General features: G+C 34.1%; 1 protein-coding gene across 1 annotated transcript in view; it reads right to left on the bottom strand.

Annotated features, from left to right (window-relative positions):
- Positions 1 to 18770, bottom strand: part of btv (dynein cytoplasmic heavy chain beethoven) — a 135560-nt gene that overhangs the window by 46190 nt on the left and 70600 nt on the right. The window contains exons 38-51 of the mRNA XM_071596847.1: positions 18273 to 18480; positions 17684 to 17790; positions 17234 to 17421; positions 14688 to 14998; positions 11268 to 11373; positions 7864 to 8004; positions 7604 to 7758; positions 7365 to 7509; positions 6807 to 6944; positions 6492 to 6627; positions 4476 to 4616; positions 3450 to 3670; positions 943 to 1056; positions 735 to 843 (exon numbers count right to left, since the gene is read on the bottom strand). Coding sequence (XP_071452948.1) covers positions 735 to 843; positions 943 to 1056; positions 3450 to 3670; positions 4476 to 4616; positions 6492 to 6627; positions 6807 to 6944; positions 7365 to 7509; positions 7604 to 7758; positions 7864 to 8004; positions 11268 to 11373; positions 14688 to 14998; positions 17234 to 17421; positions 17684 to 17790; positions 18273 to 18480 — 2220 coding nt within the window. The remainder of the gene's footprint in view (positions 1 to 734; positions 844 to 942; positions 1057 to 3449; positions 3671 to 4475; positions 4617 to 6491; positions 6628 to 6806; positions 6945 to 7364; positions 7510 to 7603; positions 7759 to 7863; positions 8005 to 11267; positions 11374 to 14687; positions 14999 to 17233; positions 17422 to 17683; positions 17791 to 18272; positions 18481 to 18770) is intronic.

Here is an 18770-nt window from a genome sequence, read left to right as displayed (position 1 = left end):
GGTTGCCACCCTACTGTCCGACACCCCTATTCAAATCCTTTTCTCCCTTCCCGTTACTATGTGGTCAGAGGCCGTGCATAATAAATATCTCATAATGCTTACAAACCTGTGAGTTTGCTGGAGTAGGGAGAGTTGGGAACCTGGGGAGGCCAGTTGCACCAGAAACTCACATATTAAAATAGTCACAAGTGATAATAGACACCCCTGTCTTACTCCTCTATGCAATACTGCCCATCCTGACTCTACATCCCCCACTCACACCTGAGCAGTCTGGGACATGTACAGGTAGTGGATTAGCCTCTTATCCCATCAATCTACACCTATTTTCTGCAACAAATTCATTCATTCCACCCAATTCACTCTATAAAACACTTTATCAAAATCTAAGAAACAGACAAATACATCTTGCTTGCATTCTATACTCCTCTCTATTAGTGACATCATTACTGCTGTGGTATTATGTGTACCTCTACCCTTCCTAAAACCCATAAAATTGAGGCTCTCTGAAAATGCAAATATTCAGGAGGAACTGGGAAAGAAAGTGTGCACACATATAAAGCCATTTGATAATTACTGCTGCACATTTTCAAATACTACTACTATATTAATAATACCAGTGGTAAAAGCGTCACCTCCATTTAGTTTTCAAATTGTATAAAAATCTAATTCTTCTTAGAGCCCTTGGTGACTAAATAAGAAGTGTCATCATGTATTATCATGTAATCATTACATACTCTCAGTAAAGTAAGATGGAACAGATCCAGGGTAGTCATCATTGTTAGCCAACTCTTTTAGAGGAGAAATAATAGATTCAAATTCTTCCACTGTATAAAGTCCAGGAACCTGAGAAAATGTAAATATGAAGTACCAATAAATAAAACAACAATCTAATGTCCAATTTTAATTTCCACACACCTAACTGGTATGAATGCATGAACTTACCTCACCAGATGAGAGAAGGCTATTTATCATATCCAAAGCAAGTGAATCCTCCAAATGGTGGTCTTCCAATAAAATGTACACTTGTTCCCCATCAATACCAGCCAACTGCATGGTCTATGATTATATAATTTGAATGAATCATGAAGTGAAAATTCAGGATGAAACATGCATCCAAGTCAAACAAGTCAAATAAATGGATACAAATGGGTAATTGATTTTTATATTTTCATTATCCTTATTTGACAGGGGATGTTATACAATTTTAGAAGTTGATAATGATCCCTAAAAATGATTGCACAATGTTATCTATTCCTATTTCTCTGAGATATTAAACTTCAAAGCAGGAGGGTGCATTCAGGCGAAATTATGTGAATGTGGAATTCATGCATGTGAATTTTATAGTTTTGCTACAAAATATTTGCTCATTACATGCATAGAGTTTGAAACATACATTTTATAGATATTTCATAATGTTCCATCTTTTTGTAATTTAAAGAGCAGCAAATCATAAAGAGCTAACCAATTTAAAACAAAGGCCTTAGCCCAATTAGGCAATAACTATCCACTAAAACATGTGACTTGATAATAAAAATTGAAGTTCTCCAAATATCATCATCAGAAAATGAGTCACAGTCCATAGGTAAATAGTTTGCATAGCAATACTTTTGAAGAGACTAGAAATAAAACCTGAAAAAAATGCTGCTAAATACCTAGCAACTTTTAGACTAGAAACATTTAGACAGCACATTTCAATCTTTAGACATGGCCAAAAAAAGTTAAGAGTTGACATTTGCCCATATTTATTTCATAAGGGTGTAGTCAACAGGATGCCATATTCTATAGTGTTGCTAAATATCAATAAGCATGAAAAGAATGGAAGACAGTGAAGGAGAATGCAAAACTTGTCCTGTCAAATAAAATGAAAGGGATAACTGACCAAAAAATGGGAAGTCTAGCAAGTATCCAATTCAATAAAAACACTCCTAATTCAGTATATATTAATCATGGTAGTAGTGCAAAAATCATGGACTCTAGGTGGACAATGATTTTTAAAAAATTACTGACTCTCATGGTCTTTGAATACAACTGGAAACATTTCAGTTGGTGTTTTAGGGAGGTATTGACAGGGTAGTGAATACTTGAGATCATAAATTTTATTATTAATTCCTTTTCTGGGGATGATTACAACTCCCACCTTCCCTACCTCATGGTCCTTATGACCCATTGGAATCTTTTGGCAGAGTGGGTAGAGGGGGGGGGGGGCATGGACCTTTAATTAGAATTTTCAAAGTTTCATGCAGTTTCATTCAAAGTTTTATCTCACCACATGTGTATGTATATGCTCCCAGTGACATCCTGCATGAAATCATTGATGTAAAGTGAAACATTAACATTGACACAATCTGAATTTATGTTTCAATCAGAGCTCAAATTCATGTTTCTGAGTCCAGAATTCATTAAACTGTCATGGTTTGGTGCTTTTCTGTCACAACCCTGAAGAGTTTCTTCATCAATAAATAACTGTAAATGAAACAAGGATATACCACTAAACAACAGGAACAAAGGAACAGTTGAAGAAGTGGGTCTCTAAATGTTATCCAGCTCCAAAGAAGGCAAAGATGGTGAAATCAGCTGACAAGGTTATAGCTACAGTTTTTTGGGATGCTCATGGAATCACGTGAATTAATTACTGGCAAAAAGAACAAATGATATTCATAGAGATTTATGCGTTGCTGTTGCAGTTGTTGAGCAAAAAAATCAAGAAAAAACATCCTCAACCAAGGCAATGCAAAGGTGTACACATGCACAGTTTCAATCACAAAGACTATGGAATTAGAGTCTGAATTATTACTTCCACCAAATTCACCAAATTTGGCCCCAAGTAACTTATTTTTATTCCCAAACTTGAAAAATGGCTCGGCGGAAAATTATTCATGTTGAAGGTGAAGGTCATTGCAAACACAGATGACTAATTTTGAGAACCTTCCAAAATCCTACTTTTTTGATTGCTTAAAAAAGTTGGAGGAATGCTGGGAAGTGGGTTCATCTAAAATAAGATCATGTTGAAAAATAACAAATGATTCAGCCAAAATAATATATTTTTCCAATAGACATTTTGATTGCTATTACAGTGAGTGAAGAAAGGTAGCTACGAGAGAATTCTGAAGGCGGCAGAAGGAGAGGGTGAAAGAAATGTTGAAATGGATGGAGAGAACATTGAATGGATTTTGGATGTTTAAAGGTGTAACAGAAGAAAGAATATTAGATGGGTGGGGTATAGAAAGGAAGGGAATATTCTTTTTAGACAGAAAGTAGAAGTTACAAAGAAATGAAGAAAGAAATAATGTAGGGCTAGCAAAAGAAAGTTCTCGCAAAATGTAGAAGATAATTGTCATTATGAACTATAGAAAGCCTACCTTTTTACATAAAAATACCTTGAAAGAAAGAAGTTATCTAAACTAATCCAAGTTTGAAATAAAAAACTAAAAACATGCTCCAAAACATACCTGCTTGAGATCCTTAGAAAAGCGACGTTGGCCAGATCCAGGGAAAATGAGCCTTGCTCCTAGTCTGGATGAAACAAGCCTAACTGCAGACTTACGACCAAAGCCACTCCTTCCAGCCAAAAGCAGTGATCCACCATGGGTCGTCAGAGCCCTTTCTGCTTTGGCTACTCCCTCCATGAGCTCAGGAATCATGAGAAGGTCAAGTGAATGGCTCTCACGCTCTGGTGTGATAAAGAGATTCATTCATGATGTATTAATAGGTAGTATGTCCTGAATGTACATATAGGCATACTAAAGCATGATTTGATTGATACTTAATACAAAAACATCATAATCATGTTCATATCAATTCATGCTTTTGCTTCTATAAAATATTTCATGAAAAAAGTATATGTAGTTTGGTATGGAATGAGTGAGGTCTTAGCAATAGGCAAATGCAAATAACTATTTCTGGGAATTACTTTTCTGGTATGCCTTAAATCTGTTCCACTTGAATAAAATGTGATAATTATTTTGTATAGATTATCAATTAATATAATTATAATTCACATTTTATAAATATGTTGCAAATCATGAAAAGTTTGTTGATTGTTACATTTTTCCAATCTATATCGGTAACTCCTGGGAGAAAGAGAAAATCCAATGTTGGATTTTGACCTTTTTTGCTTCATATATATAACAGGAATTTATATGACACATGATATATCACAAATATGTTGCACATCATTTGCCAGGAAGTTGCCCAGATTTGAAATTAAATAATAGCAGATCCCATAGAAGTTGTGGTATGTCTCATCACAGCTGTTTGGATTCATTTGGTTGGCTGCTTAAAATATCATTAAGTATTAGGCCATTATAATTTTTTGAACTTAATTTGTAGCAGATTTGGGCAAATATTTAGGACTATTCAATTGGTTTTCCATTGACATTTATAATTTTAACAGGATAGGCAGAACTTTCTTTTTCAATATCACAGAAACCCCAGGAGGATTCGAAGCCATGCTACTAAGGATAATAAAAACTTACCATATTGAGAGATTGCTTTTTTCACAAATTCTGACCAGTCATTAAAATGAATTTTGCTCAGAGGCAAACCAACTGATGTTACTCTTGTGCTCTGCCTAGGAAAGGACTTAGTGCTTTGGCCTTCAGTAATATAGAATACCCCTATATGAGGGAATAAACAATCAATATTAGTACAACCGATAAAATATACATTTAAAAAACCAAAACATGAGAGTTTTATACAATCAATACATATATCCAAGCTTAGAAAATAAAATAGACACCTACAAGACTATTCTCTTACTTTTATGCAAAGTTGAATGTAATTTTTTTAATTATTTACAGATATTTCTGAAAAATTCCAAAGAAACTGCGGGAGATGCCGCAACAGTAACTTTTAACGGAGTCATCCGCTAATGTGCATTTCAATGCAACAATTTCAGAGCGTAAAAATCATTCGCCTTGACTGGGACTCGAACCCAGATCCCTCAATATCCGGTCGAGTGCTTTAGCCACTTAAGCTACCGAGGCGTCCTCTTAAACTCTGAAATTTTGGGGCTTTTAAAGGAACTAGATGTTATGACGAAATACCGTACAGTTTTATTTTCTAATTGAAAAGATAAGCAAATGAAACTAAAAGTCAAACAGGATTTTTGGCAAATTTTTTCAAGTTAATTAATCACCTAACTGATAATTTTATCATGTATTTTCATTGATCATCTGGAACCAATGTATTTTGTTCTGAATCTGTTCTAGTCTTGTAAGTATGATGGAAATGGGAAATTACCAAAATGACCATCACAAGTAGAAACTAATCTAGTGACATGGTATATCACAGTTACTGTCAAAGGCATTTATATAAATTTCAAATTAAGACAGAGGGAATGATATACAGAAGTTATGATGTCAGAATCAATCATAATGGAAATTGTGCTACCAGGAGTTAAACTGATGCCTACATGCAAGTGGCTGACTGGAGTATGAAGGAAACCCACACAAAGGGAGTTTTTTATGCACACTACAGTGATGGAGGAGTGTGCGTAAAAATAAATTATATAGCTCCTGGGATAATAGAGGTCCAACTTGGAAGACCAGTGATTCAGGATTGAGGAATATTACACTGGATTGGTGTTATAACACTTAGCTCCGAAACACCTGTAAAGGCATTACCATCATTGTTTGATCGATTACACCCAGAGGAAAATGGTGGCCACATCTTAAAGAGTGTCCATTCAACTCTGGGACAAGGAATAACTAGAGAAGGATTAAATGGAAAAGGAAGGTGTTATCTCTCTGGTGGACAAGTTGACTGAGTGGTGTTCACTGATGGTCGCTGCACCCAAGATAAATCAAATGATAAGAATATATAATGATTCCCCAAGGCTAAGCATATGCATAAAGCATTAATGATACTAGTTACCAATATTGGATGAGATTTTGCCTCATCTTAGAAAAGCCAAGGTGATGAGTAAAATCAATTCCCATTGAGGGCATTTTCAAATACCTTATGAAGAAAAAATCAATAAAATAACCACATTCATAACACCATTCGGAATAAACTATTTCAACCATCTTTCAATGGGTTTTTTGGGAGAGTATTTTCAAAAAAGAAGGTTAAAAGAATGTCATGAACATAAGCTGGGCTAGAGGGCAACGTGGACTCACTTGATATTGTGCTTATTATCAACAAATGCCAAAAGTAACATGATAAGTATAAAGAAGCAATATCATGGGGATTGCTGAGGGAAGGACTTACGCTGACTGAGAAGAAATGCTATTGGATAGTAAACACAGAGCCCAGGCAATAACTGAATTGAATCCAAAGGATCACAAAAAATCACTCAGGAGAAATATCGGTTCAACTTCAAGCAATTCTAATCAGCATCTTAATGAAAATGTCAAAAAATTATTTTGCCAGAGTCAGCATTCACTTTGAAATCAAAGTCTCCAGCGCATAAAAATATGCAAAACCCCAAGCCACCTGCAATTACTTTAAATTAGCATAATATTACTTTCCATAAAATAATATATAAAAACCTTTTAAGTTGTCCAATAAATTTGGCTTATTCCAATCTTCTTTCATTATTTCAATGACAATATCATCAAATTTTGCTCTGTCATCATTAGACACAAGCTTGTCACGAAAAATACGGCATGCTTCAAAGATGAGCACCTGAATTAAATAATGTAAGGTAAAGATTCATCAAGGTGTTTAATAAATATCATAAAATTAAGTAAAGGTGTGTTGCTGAATTTAAGTAAAAGTATTACCACACTAAATTGAATACAAATTTAAATTTAATTCAATGTTTAGTTATTCAAAATGCATACAAATACCGAAAGAGATATTACCTCAAGAATTGGATCCATAGATGATGACAAATCTTTTTCAGATATTTGGTACCTCCTTAATGCTAAACACCAGCGAGTGATATCCACTGGCGAAAACACATAATGGCTTTGATCTACTGCCGAAAAATTATTTTTTACCTACAATTAATGTAAATGTACAACAAAGGAATTAATTTAAGACATATTTATCTAACTGTGAATAAAATATGTTGAACAAAATTCAATCATAAAACTGTAACAGTACTTCTCCCACGCATGCAAATAGTATTCATCATAAAGAGATATTAGCGGTCTTTGTTATCAAAAAGATCTATTCATTAATACCTTAGCAGTAGGTATGCCAAGTATATAATTTATTTTGCACAATATGTGCTCAATATTTAAAGGTTTAAATGAATGCATGGACCTGCTGAAAAGCTAAAATATTTTCCAGGTCCAACACTGTTTTATTAATATTATCTGTGATGCATTTAATAATAATTTTAAATCATGAAGAAAATTAGTGATAATACAGAACATCATTACTTTCAAGTTTAAGGTCCTTAGGTTTAAAATTACCTCTAAGTACACCCTTATAATGCACTCCACCATCAGTGATAGCTTTCCAGAAGATTTCAAATTAGAATGCTTGGGAAGCCAATCTCCAATAACATGTGACATGCAGGTATTGTAGATAGCTGACAACTGCTCTTTATCAGGATATCTAAGAGAGAATAAAAGATTTCACACACAAGCACACCTAAATATTAAATAATGATGGAATTACTTTTGAGTTTAGGTTGTAATAGTTTATTCACCTCATGCTGTAAATATTAACCAGAGACATGAACCGTGGAGACAGTGGAATCCTCTGAGCTTCAGTTGAATTAAGACTCATTGTAGCAACAATTTGCACTTTATCCAGTCCGATCCATTCCAAATTCCCATCATGAAAGCCACTGTATGAAATAACCTGAACAAAAACAAAAATCACATTCATGCTTGTATACACCAGTATGTAAAACTTTCTAGATGACAGAAATCAAAGAGAAAAGTGAGCAACAACAAGAATTCTCACCTGCTGCAAGAAGGCAATGAGCATACTTGTGCCCCATTTATCAGGCTTCACCATGTGCAAATCTTTAAAGTAGAGAATTAAGTTTTCTGTATCGCGAGGCCTATAAACTCTTCCACTGGGATTTGAAATGGCCATGCACACCTAATGGGTATAAAACGTAGTTTAATGATAAAATCATATTAAAATTTCAAATATCTCATTTCATTCCATTATCATATTTTTATAATGTTAATGATTAAAAAAAAACCATAAGCACAGTAATCAACCTCAAGGTAGGTTTTCTAGGTGATGGTAAAGTTCACCCTATACTAAGCCCAACAGAATGTGAAATTCAAACATCAGGCAACGGGGTCAGTTTATTTTCCTGCACCACTATGGTTTCACTGGAAGATCTGGTACCCAAAAAATCACACAGCTGGGGTATGGCTGAGGGTGCCCTAGGAGGCATACCTGGGAATCAAATGTGGGCCCTCTAGTCAGGAGTCCAATGCTCTACTCCTGGACTACCACATCACCAATGTTAATGTATAAGAAAATATAAAAAATTCTCACAATTTTAAAGAGACTATTTGCAAAAAGGTTCTCTTGAATTCAAGTAACACAACATTTTTGACATAAAATCACTCTTGATAATAAGTATTTAAGCAATTTTACATAGTATAACACTATCATAGGTAGACTTTGGATGGATGCATTGACCAACCACTGCTATATTTCTAAGTCATACCAAGCATATGAAAATATGAAACACCACCCAAGAATAATCCCTTTAATAAAATTAAGAATACAAAGTAACTTTCCACTGTCCTTTATTCGCGTACAACCGGTTTCAATGCTCAAGCGTCATCATCAGGTGCAATAATCCCTTTCCCAATTCTGCATACTTTCTGACTCTCTTCATTCCATTCAACATGCCTATTATTTTCCTCCCTTACCTCATCTGAGAAATATTTTTCCCTCAGTTAAAATTTTATCCAAAATTAAATTTGATTATAAAGAACATTGCACAAAACTATGACATTGGATACAGGGAGGATTATACAGGAAGATCATAGAAACTTTCATCATAAGGTAATGGGCTAGAGTACATGAGTTATAAGTTATTTTATAAAATAACTTACCTCTCTGAAGGATGAAAAGTTGCTCTTAAGTTTTAAAATGGAGTTGAAACAATATTTTAGAAATTGCTTTTACATAGTTGAAGAATTCTTAAACCAAGACTAATTAAATTGTATATTACTGTAATTTGTTCAATTATTCAGCATCAGTTGACTTGAATAATGATTATTATTGCTTAATAGTGTGTTGATTATTGCTAATTATCTTCAGCCATCTTGCATGGTGACAATTATTGACAGGTCCTATGTATGTATCTTTATAGCATCTAGAGAATATTTAGCTATTATCACCATTATATTCTGATTAACTCCACTTCCAATGATGAATAGGGAAGAAGGAGTGAGGAGAGGAAGCATGCTGTGAACTTAACATCACATGCAACAAAGAAATGGAATTTGAGCAATAACGAATGAAGAAGGATAAATAAACTGTTTCAATCCATGCTGATTTCATCCAAGTCAGTGAGTAATTTGATTGCAGTGGCATGAGAGACAACATTGACAGCACAGAGCCGTGTTGCCAGGGTCTACCATATGGACAAGTAATATTACCTAATTTAAGTAGGGGCCAATTATTTATTTCATTCATGGGGAGAAGAGTGAGCCATTCTCCACTGCTTTTTAGGTTTAGTATTATTGTCCAATGATTGTATGAAATTGTATCAACTCCTGCATAACTTAAAAACAAAGCATGAGAGAGCAAGCATATCAAATTTTTCAGAAAGGAATTAGGCTTAAAGATCAGTTTATAAATATAAGCTACAGAGTCAATGTAGGATATACATCCTCATTTTTGACAGCAATTATTATTATTATTATTTTTTATTTGCCCAGATATCACAATGCAAAAATAACAGGTGGGTGGTGTATGTACGTGATAAAAGGAACGTCAAATGTCAAGGAATGAAAAAGTGTATCATACAAATCTTTATGCTTTGACTATATATGTTGAAATATCACAAGTTAGCCTTACATAGTGATGACTAGAGTGAATTAATAGCCATATGAGCTCTAAGAATTCAATTTAATAACAAAATATAGGCGACTTCTAAGAATTAAAGAAAACATCATGAATTGCATTTTAATGAAAATGCAACAAATTATCCAGAGTGGGAAAGATAACAGACAACTACTGAGGTTAGGTGAGTTTCAGGGGTATGGTAATAAGCTTTAAACTCAGTAATAAAAAATACATTTATAGCTTAAATTTAGTATTTTCGTCACAGTTAAATAAGTAGTAAGAGTTCCAGGTAACTGATTTATTCAGGTTTCCAATTGGGTAATCATTTCTCATTTGAGATTTGTAGATAGGTGAGACAGCCACTGCAGAAGCTAACCTGACAATCACTAGGGTCTAATATGTGTAATAACTGTGAAAATTTTAGAAGAGTTTAGTTATGCTTAGCTGTGTAGGCAGATTGTTGGGTCTTTTTCAAGATAAAGGTCCAGTTATCTTGCATAATTGGTCATAAAGGGTAAAAATATTTTTATTTCATCATTATATAAGAATGCAGTAAGCATTATATCAATTATTGCAAAGTTATTTTACCCTACAATTTATGGTCCAGGTAGTCCAGGGATGGGGGTAGGGCTACTGACCAAAGGGCCCAGGTTTGATTCCCGGCCTCTCTGGGCACCCTCAGCTCTGCGCAGTTTTGTGATTTTTAAGGTACCAGATCTTCCTGGGTAACCATCGCTCCTACAGGGAAAGGAACAGGCCCCCCTACCCTGATGCATGAATTCCATATACCATCAGGCTTAAAGCTAAGTGAACTCTACCATCACCTACCAAACCAACCTTTGGGTAAATTACTGTGCTTATGGTTTTAAGTTTTTTACTAATTTTGTAAAATATAATAAACACAAGTGGTTATAGAACCAAATGTATGCATTGTCCAGAGTGAAGTACAGGAACTGAACCAAGAAATCTATATATTTCCGAGTTCATTTTAAAATATTTTGACTTTACAATAAGTTGTATGGAATGGATAAATATCATGAAGCAAAGGCACACTGCATTCACAACATCTCAATTACTTTGTCTAAGACAGGTTCTGACACAGTTACCTTTGATTTTCCTAGCTATTATGTGACCTACTACAGTCTTTGAGTGTGCCTATACATTAATCCACCTTGTTTTTAAGCTTGAGATTAAAGTATTTGAGCAAAAAACCCTGAATCAATTTATAGTGTTACATATGCAGTTTACATGAGGACAGTGAAAGGATTTGCTTAGGAAATTGTATTACAATAATGATGATAAAAAAATTATAAGCAGGAACTTACATGGTTCAATTTCTGTAGAACATGTTGTGGGGTTATCTGAGCACTACAATGAATGACTGCTACTTCTGTTGACCTTAGTTGGCTGAAACAGTGCCTGAGCAAAGAGCTGAGAATAAAATTTGAATTAATCAAAATCAAACTTTTCTTAAGTCCAAATATCATATTTAGGTACTATAATTTATAATGGTCACAATTATGACTGAAATGAAGAGGATGTGAACTATTGGCTGCCAGTTTGTATGGTGCCAATCCTACAGCCAATACTGATTGTGGTGGAACTCTGTACCAATATTTAAGTCAAATATTACTTAAGTTATTCACTATTATAAGTCAAGTTATTACTTTTTGCAAGCAGAGATCAACAGCAGTGGAAGGTACTTCATAACAGCAGTCAATGTAACACTTTAATTAAGACAAAAGCCAAGTTCATCGGCAAGAAAAAATATGAGATCTAAATTCTTCCAATGACCAACTAATTGGCTCAAAGGAAATGTACTTGTATGAGGGTGGGGTGAATAGAGATGGTGCCAGCAGATCTAATTTTTGTCTAGTTTCCATGGTACTATATTGCACTAGCTTGTATATTGATGTTAAGGTCAATTGCTTTTTTGGCATGCATTTGAGAGTCGACTGAACAAGATGCCTCGATTGCTTAAGTGAAAATGGAAAAATTGGAAAAGCATGCGGTCATCAAATACTTCTATTTAAAAGGACTAACACCACTTCAAATTAAAGGGAAACTGGATTCCACACTGAAAGACTTCTCCACCATATTCAATGGTTAAACAGTGGGTTTCTGAATTAAAGGTTTTGGATGCCCCGTTTAGGTCACAATTCCCAAATTGATTGAAAAAATTCATAAAATGGTGAGAGGACCATAGATCAAAAGTGAGTGAAATGGCTGAGATTACTAGGAGGTCAATACTATGCAGAGTAATTGCAATGTTTAAAGGAAGAAGAGAAAAATAAACAACCTCACTTAGTGAAGAAAAAAATCATGTTTCGCCATGACAATGCACCTGCTCATTCGTCGGTCTTTAAGATGGCTAAAATCTTTTAATTTTTCCCCCATCCACCATATCCACCAGATTTACCCCTTAGCGACTATCATCTGTTTGTCTACCTCAAAAAATGGCTCGGAGTAAAACCTTTGAGAGCAACGAGGAAGTCATCGATGCTGTAAATGAGTATTTGGAGGGACTTGATGAATTGGACTATAAATCTGGTATCACTACATTAGAACACTGTTACAAAAAATGTATTGTCTTGATGGAGATTATGTTGTAAGATGAAGCACAAAATGAAAACTTTGTCTTTCTTTATCACAATGGAAACTTTTCACCCCATCATCATACATAGAGAGCCAAAGTTTAGACCCAATATGAATGATCCTCAAACAACATTACATGATTACAATATAAGTACTCCTATGATATGATGAAAATAAAAAAGGGTTCTAAAACCTCTTTTCTAACAAAATACTTCCTAGATATGTGCTTCCAAAAGGATTATTCTGGTAATCAGAAAAATAAATTCTGTCATCCACCTTTGGTTTTAGATCTGCATTTCCACATTAAAATAAAGGTTGGCAAATTGATTAAATCAATTTTTTATTTCAATGTTTGCGCATCTAATCTTTGGTCATCACCAATCATCAGGCAGTGATATTCAAGAAGAGTAAGGCTTGGCACTAGATAGCAGTACTGCGAAACATATCAAGCAATGGATAGGATGTAAGTGATTGAAATATAACAGACATATGTTTCTATTTTGCTTGTGTCATTCAGTTAGTTCTATGGTTTGTTTAAACATTAATAAAAGTTTTCAATGTAGCTTTTCAATAGGTACTATTGTGACCGCAACCCCAGGCTTAAGGAATGTTTGTGTCATTAATATGGTGACAAATATAATACAGAAACATTCACCATACCATTTGACATTTTCAAATGTGAATGAATAAATTTAAAATTAAAGTAAAACAGTAAAAATTTTTCACACCAATATATAAAATTCTCAAACTCATTCTATGACACAATATATGAACTCAGGCCAATGACATGTTATGTTCATGGTATCAAATAAGTGCGCCAAGATCAAACATTAAAACTGTTAAAACATATGGCTAATTACAATTTGACAATGTACCATGCAAACCATCAAAAATTGTAAAAATGTAAGATAAATCATTATTAAAGTTTACCTTCCTGATATTATTACACAAGTGATGTAAAATACTTGAAGAGATGGCTTTAATAATTTGAATTCATGGAATTATGAACCTAATAAGTGATTGTAAAATCACTATCAGTAATAAAAAGAACTAGATATAGCATGTAATTTTCTTAGGGAATAACAACATGGGCTCTTAACAATTGTTATATGAAGAATCTCCACTATTTTCTATCAAGAGTTGGTTCAAATTTGGTATAATGTTGCCATTTGATCCAAAACATTTGGTGGTTTGGTTCATTTTGGTATATCATTAATACCTATATTAATTTTCTACAAAAACTGATCATCCTAGTAGTCCTATAATCTTTGGAAATTAGTTCTTAAATAAAACATTCAACCTGTTCATAACAAAATGCATACCAATGTTTGAGAAGTTTAATTATTGAACAATAGCAATTATTACTCCTAAAACTAAACAGATGTCACATTTTTTAGATAGCGAAAATATTTATGATGCATTATATTACTATTTTATTGTTATTATCATTTACAAATGGGGTAAAATTACAACCCCTTAAATAGTCCTTTGATTCCTTCAGAACCACCTTAACTTCCCTGTTTTTTATGATGCCTTCATGATGGATTTTTCATTTGAACAACCAATTGAGAATCTAGCTTAATGCATGATTGTTGTGATATATGATAATGAAAGCATGAAAATTAGGAATACCTGGGAAAAACACAATTACATGAACAAATAGGTGTATCAGACTTTAATCTTTCCTTTCGTAACACATGTTCTCTAAATTTTATTCAGTTTGGTATATGGTAATGCCATTTTTCTCCAATGCATACTTTCAAGAATGAAATTATGCTAATTTTAGTGAAAACTTTGAAATGACTTTAACAGAAGAGTAGCTATGGGAATAAGAATTTCAAGAATGTAAAGGGGATAATGTTGAATCTCAAAATTCATTCGGCTCAAAATATTCATGCACACATTTATTAGGTATACATTAGAAATGTTCTCATGGAATCAATGTAACCAATGAGTAGCTATATTTGAGAGTTGATAACCAGATGCCTCTCATAATAAACTTTGAACTGATAGATTTCACGAAAAGGATATTAAGCTAGAGCAGTCTAAGTCTGAGACAGTTTGAGTTTTCACGGGGCAACTGTGGTTCACACTTCATCCCTCCTGGGCCACAACCTCGAACCCCATTCACCGAAGCCACACAAATTTACCTTTTCCCACATCCTGCAGGTCCCACAAGTATAAAGGGATTTTTCCTGTCCGACTTGAGCCAAGGTCCAACTTGATCCAATGCACCCTTGACGTCAGCTGTCAAAATTAGAGGAAGGACTGCAGAAAATGCAGAGGGAGTGGAAGAAGCTGATGACAAAATGTTCCCAGGGCTTTGAAGCCTTTTCCCTGCTTCCCACCTTTCTGTGTGATGTAAATCAATGCAATCCCTTTCAGAGTTGTAGAAGCAATGCAATGACAGACTAGAATAGTCCATAGGAGCTGATGGATTCTCACCAGCCCATTCAAATACCTGAAAAGAGTAGAAAGGGACTTAAAATTATTTAATTGATCACAACAGTATTTTGCCCATAATTTTCACCCATAGTTATAGCCATATGACATGATTCTATAATCATTTTCAAGCATAATGCTAATAACTTCAGGTTATCCTCAAAATTTAACATAACTTATGTACAACACAAAATCTGAAGAAATCGCCACATCTGTTACCACATTGATTTTTTTACAAAACAATTTTTTGGCATACTGCAGCATAAAAAATGTCACTTATGACAGTGGCTGAAAATATATGTCTACCACTATGATTTACTTTTTATTTTTAGTTTCCCTTATGTCACTATTGTCTTTTATCAGAGTGATTTTGGTGATGTCATCTTCATACAAAACTGGCAGTGTTGATGCACGATGAAGTACATTTTTTACTAGAATGTAATGGAAATTGTGGCGGAGGGATAATGCCCTTGCCTGCCAACCAGGAGGTTATGCCTTCAATTCCCATCTAGGTGAGTTTGCCCCCAAATAGGGCTTGGATATTTATAAATGTCTTTAATGCTACAGTCTCATTAAAAATCTGATCTGAAGACCAAAAAATAAGGCTGTTTACAGATTAGTTCTGAATTTAAAAAAAATGCAAAATTATGCATTTTGCAATTATGTCTATGCAAACTATGATGCAGCCATGCATCCTGACAAAAAATAAACATCTTGGAAGCAAGAAATAAGGGCTGAATAAATGGCTATTTTATAAGCTGTTTACAATCTACCAGGGTCACTAACAAACAAAGAAATCGTCTTCTGTCCTTTCCTTTGCAAAAGGGATTATATTGATCTTTAATGCAAAGGAGGAAGAGGCTCCGCATGTACTGAGTTTGTAACTTTCCACAGACTTTATTTCACCATACAACGCGTTTTACCAACATGCAGCATCATCACCTGATGATGCCCAAAGTCGGTGAAATGCGTTGTACTGTGAAATGAAGTCTGTGGAAAATTACAAACCCATTTAATATGGATATCAAACAATTCCACGAAGTGAAGCCAGAAAGCGTAAAGTACATTCATATGTACTATGCTGTCCAGTATCTTGAAGTTTAATGATTGACTTCTCCCAAGGAGAGAGAGAGAGAGAGTTAGAGCAACCCCTTATTTCTCTGGGTAGAGCGTAGGATATTTTATGCATTACATCTGAAGATATAAATAAAATCAATAATATATAAAACAAATGGTGACAGGACCACCTTGCGATCATAAATCCTTATAGTCCAATCATCAGGTATTCTTCTGAAATTTATACGAAATATATGTGCCTATTGCCAACTGTATTTTGAGAGAAATGTAATGTCAACTTGAATCCCCCTTCACAATGGATGTGCCCTCATCCCACGGTAGCAAGTTTATTTGATTATTGCCAAGATGTTTTCAATATTATTATGGCAGTCTACCATTGAAGGTAGGTTTTTGATGAACACGGACAACTGCTATATTTCTAAGCCTCAAGAGCATGACAATGCACTACAGCCTTCTTCATTTCATCATACCTTCATTCCATCTAATATGCCCATTCTTTCCCTCTACCTCCCTCTTTTGTCTACAATTCTCCGCCCTATCACAGTCTTCAGCATTTCATCATCAATCAAAATACTCTGCATTCTCCTTTGAATTTCTTCCAAGTGTCCCCACTGCCAAGCACTTTTTTTCCTTTTAGTATCTCTTCATTGATCAGTAAAAAAGATATTTTGGATATATTACATATTTCATGTCAAGATGTATAGAATTAAGAAGGGAAACTAACTGCTTTCTCTGCCAATGGTACATGAGAGGAAATGGCACAGTGAGTTCAATGGACAGTAAGCACCAACTATTAACTGTTTATGTCACCTTGGCGAATTTCTTGGGACGGTTAGATAGTTCACTGTACTGAGATAGAAAAAGGACTGTGGAAGAGAATAGAAAGCTGTTGCGCTGAAAACTATTCTTTTATCATTGGTTTCAAGTGGGTGGGCCCTTAGAAGGGGTGAAAGTACCTCTCTGCCCATTCCCAGTTACTTTTTGGGTCAAGACAATTAGCTGGGTGAGCAAGCCTTTAAGCTGGCGAGAGAAGAGAATTAATGTTTGGAAGAAAGGGGAGGAAGGTATTTTAGCAAAGGCATTAATTCAAGTCAACCCCAAAGCGGTTGAAGAGGAAAATCTAAAACTGAATGAATTTAGTAATACTTATCTCATGGTTGTCTGCTTAAATACCAACCTGCTTAGCAAATGCTTCCCGACTGGAAAAGGACAGATTAGATCCCAATCCATGTACTAAAGCAATGGCAAAGTGAGCTTTGGAATTCATATCGCTATCCAAATGAGAGAGCCCACTCATTACAAGAGACACACTTTGCATGCTTCGTCCAACAGCTATTTCTCCTGTACTCATCACCCATTCAATTGCTAAATTCAATAAAAAAAGAGATATTAGACCATACCATTCACAATATATAGCCATTTGATATGATACACAGTTGTTAAAATGGCTCCATTAGGAGATTGTTTTAGAACCAAATTTTGAAAGCCTATGCAGATATCAGTTCTTATTGCTTATAATAATTAGTGATTAAGATCTAATAACATTTAAAACTGCTGTATTGAAAACAAGGAAAATTGTGATAGCACAAAACTGATCAGTAAAAAAACACCAAAATATTGCTTGTACCTTTATAGAAATAATCCTCGATATATCGAGGAAGAAACCTCATATGCCCATTATCATTTTTATTTAGCCAAGATTTAACAATCCCCTTCACGTTCACGTCATCATCACTGTAAATGAATAATAACAAGCATTAACTTGAAACTGCATTTCTCCAATTGACTTTTTAAGCCACACAATTTATAAAATAAGGCATAATAAATGACAATTTTAAAGCAAAACTAAAAGTATGCTACATAAATAGAAAATAAATGGTTGCATGAATATATTAGATTAAAAGAGAACTATTGAACTTAAAATTTTTATGTGGAAAAGCGAAGTGTTTTAAATTTAATTTTAAGTTCAATATGAAGAATTTCCACCAAGTGATGCCAGAAACTATTTTATTTACAAGAGAACCATTAAAAGTAATATTAGTGGCACTTCCGAGAATGAAAAAAAGATTTCAATAAAATGAAAAATTTTTCTTATTAGTCATACTTTTACTAAAAAAAAGAATTTAATCTTGAAATAATTATATAAAATAAATACACCCATAAAAATAAGAAATGAATGCACACAAATTAGAGTTTTTATGCATTGTAATAGTTACCTTAACAGAATGACTCCCATTCGTGAGACTGTAGCTGGAGAAGCTTGACTTAGATCATGTGTTTCAAAAAGAAAATTGACATTAGGGCCAAAACGGATCCTCCAACCAGAGGGCAATGTCAGAAGTCGGTTATCATCCAAAACAGAGTTCAAGCTTTCAATCCATTCAGGGTCTACATCACCATCAAGAACCAGCCAAGACCATACATCTTTGGAATAATTAGATTTTTAATTAGTTTTTCATCATCATGTAGAACAAATATCGAATAAGGTTAATAACAGCTCTCCAACAATTGATCATATATTTTTTACTAGTCAAAATTAAAAACTAATTATGCTACAAGAATATCTGAACTATGTACAGTGGAACTTCATACTACAAGCAAAATCAGTTCCGCGATCTTTCTCATAAAGCAAAACACTCTTTCGTAAAACAAATTTTTGCACACATGTCTAAATTAAAGTAAAATATAATAATTCCAGGCCTAAAAAATTAATT

The sequence above is a fragment of the Hetaerina americana genome, unplaced genomic scaffold, assembly GCF_022747635.1.
Source record: "Hetaerina americana unplaced genomic scaffold, ioHetAmer1.1.p SCAF_8, whole genome shotgun sequence".
NCBI classification, from domain to species: Eukaryota; Metazoa; Arthropoda; class Insecta; order Odonata; family Calopterygidae; genus Hetaerina; species Hetaerina americana.
The sequence above is the reverse complement of the archived record's forward strand: the minus strand, read 5'-3'. Positions and strand labels throughout refer to the sequence as shown.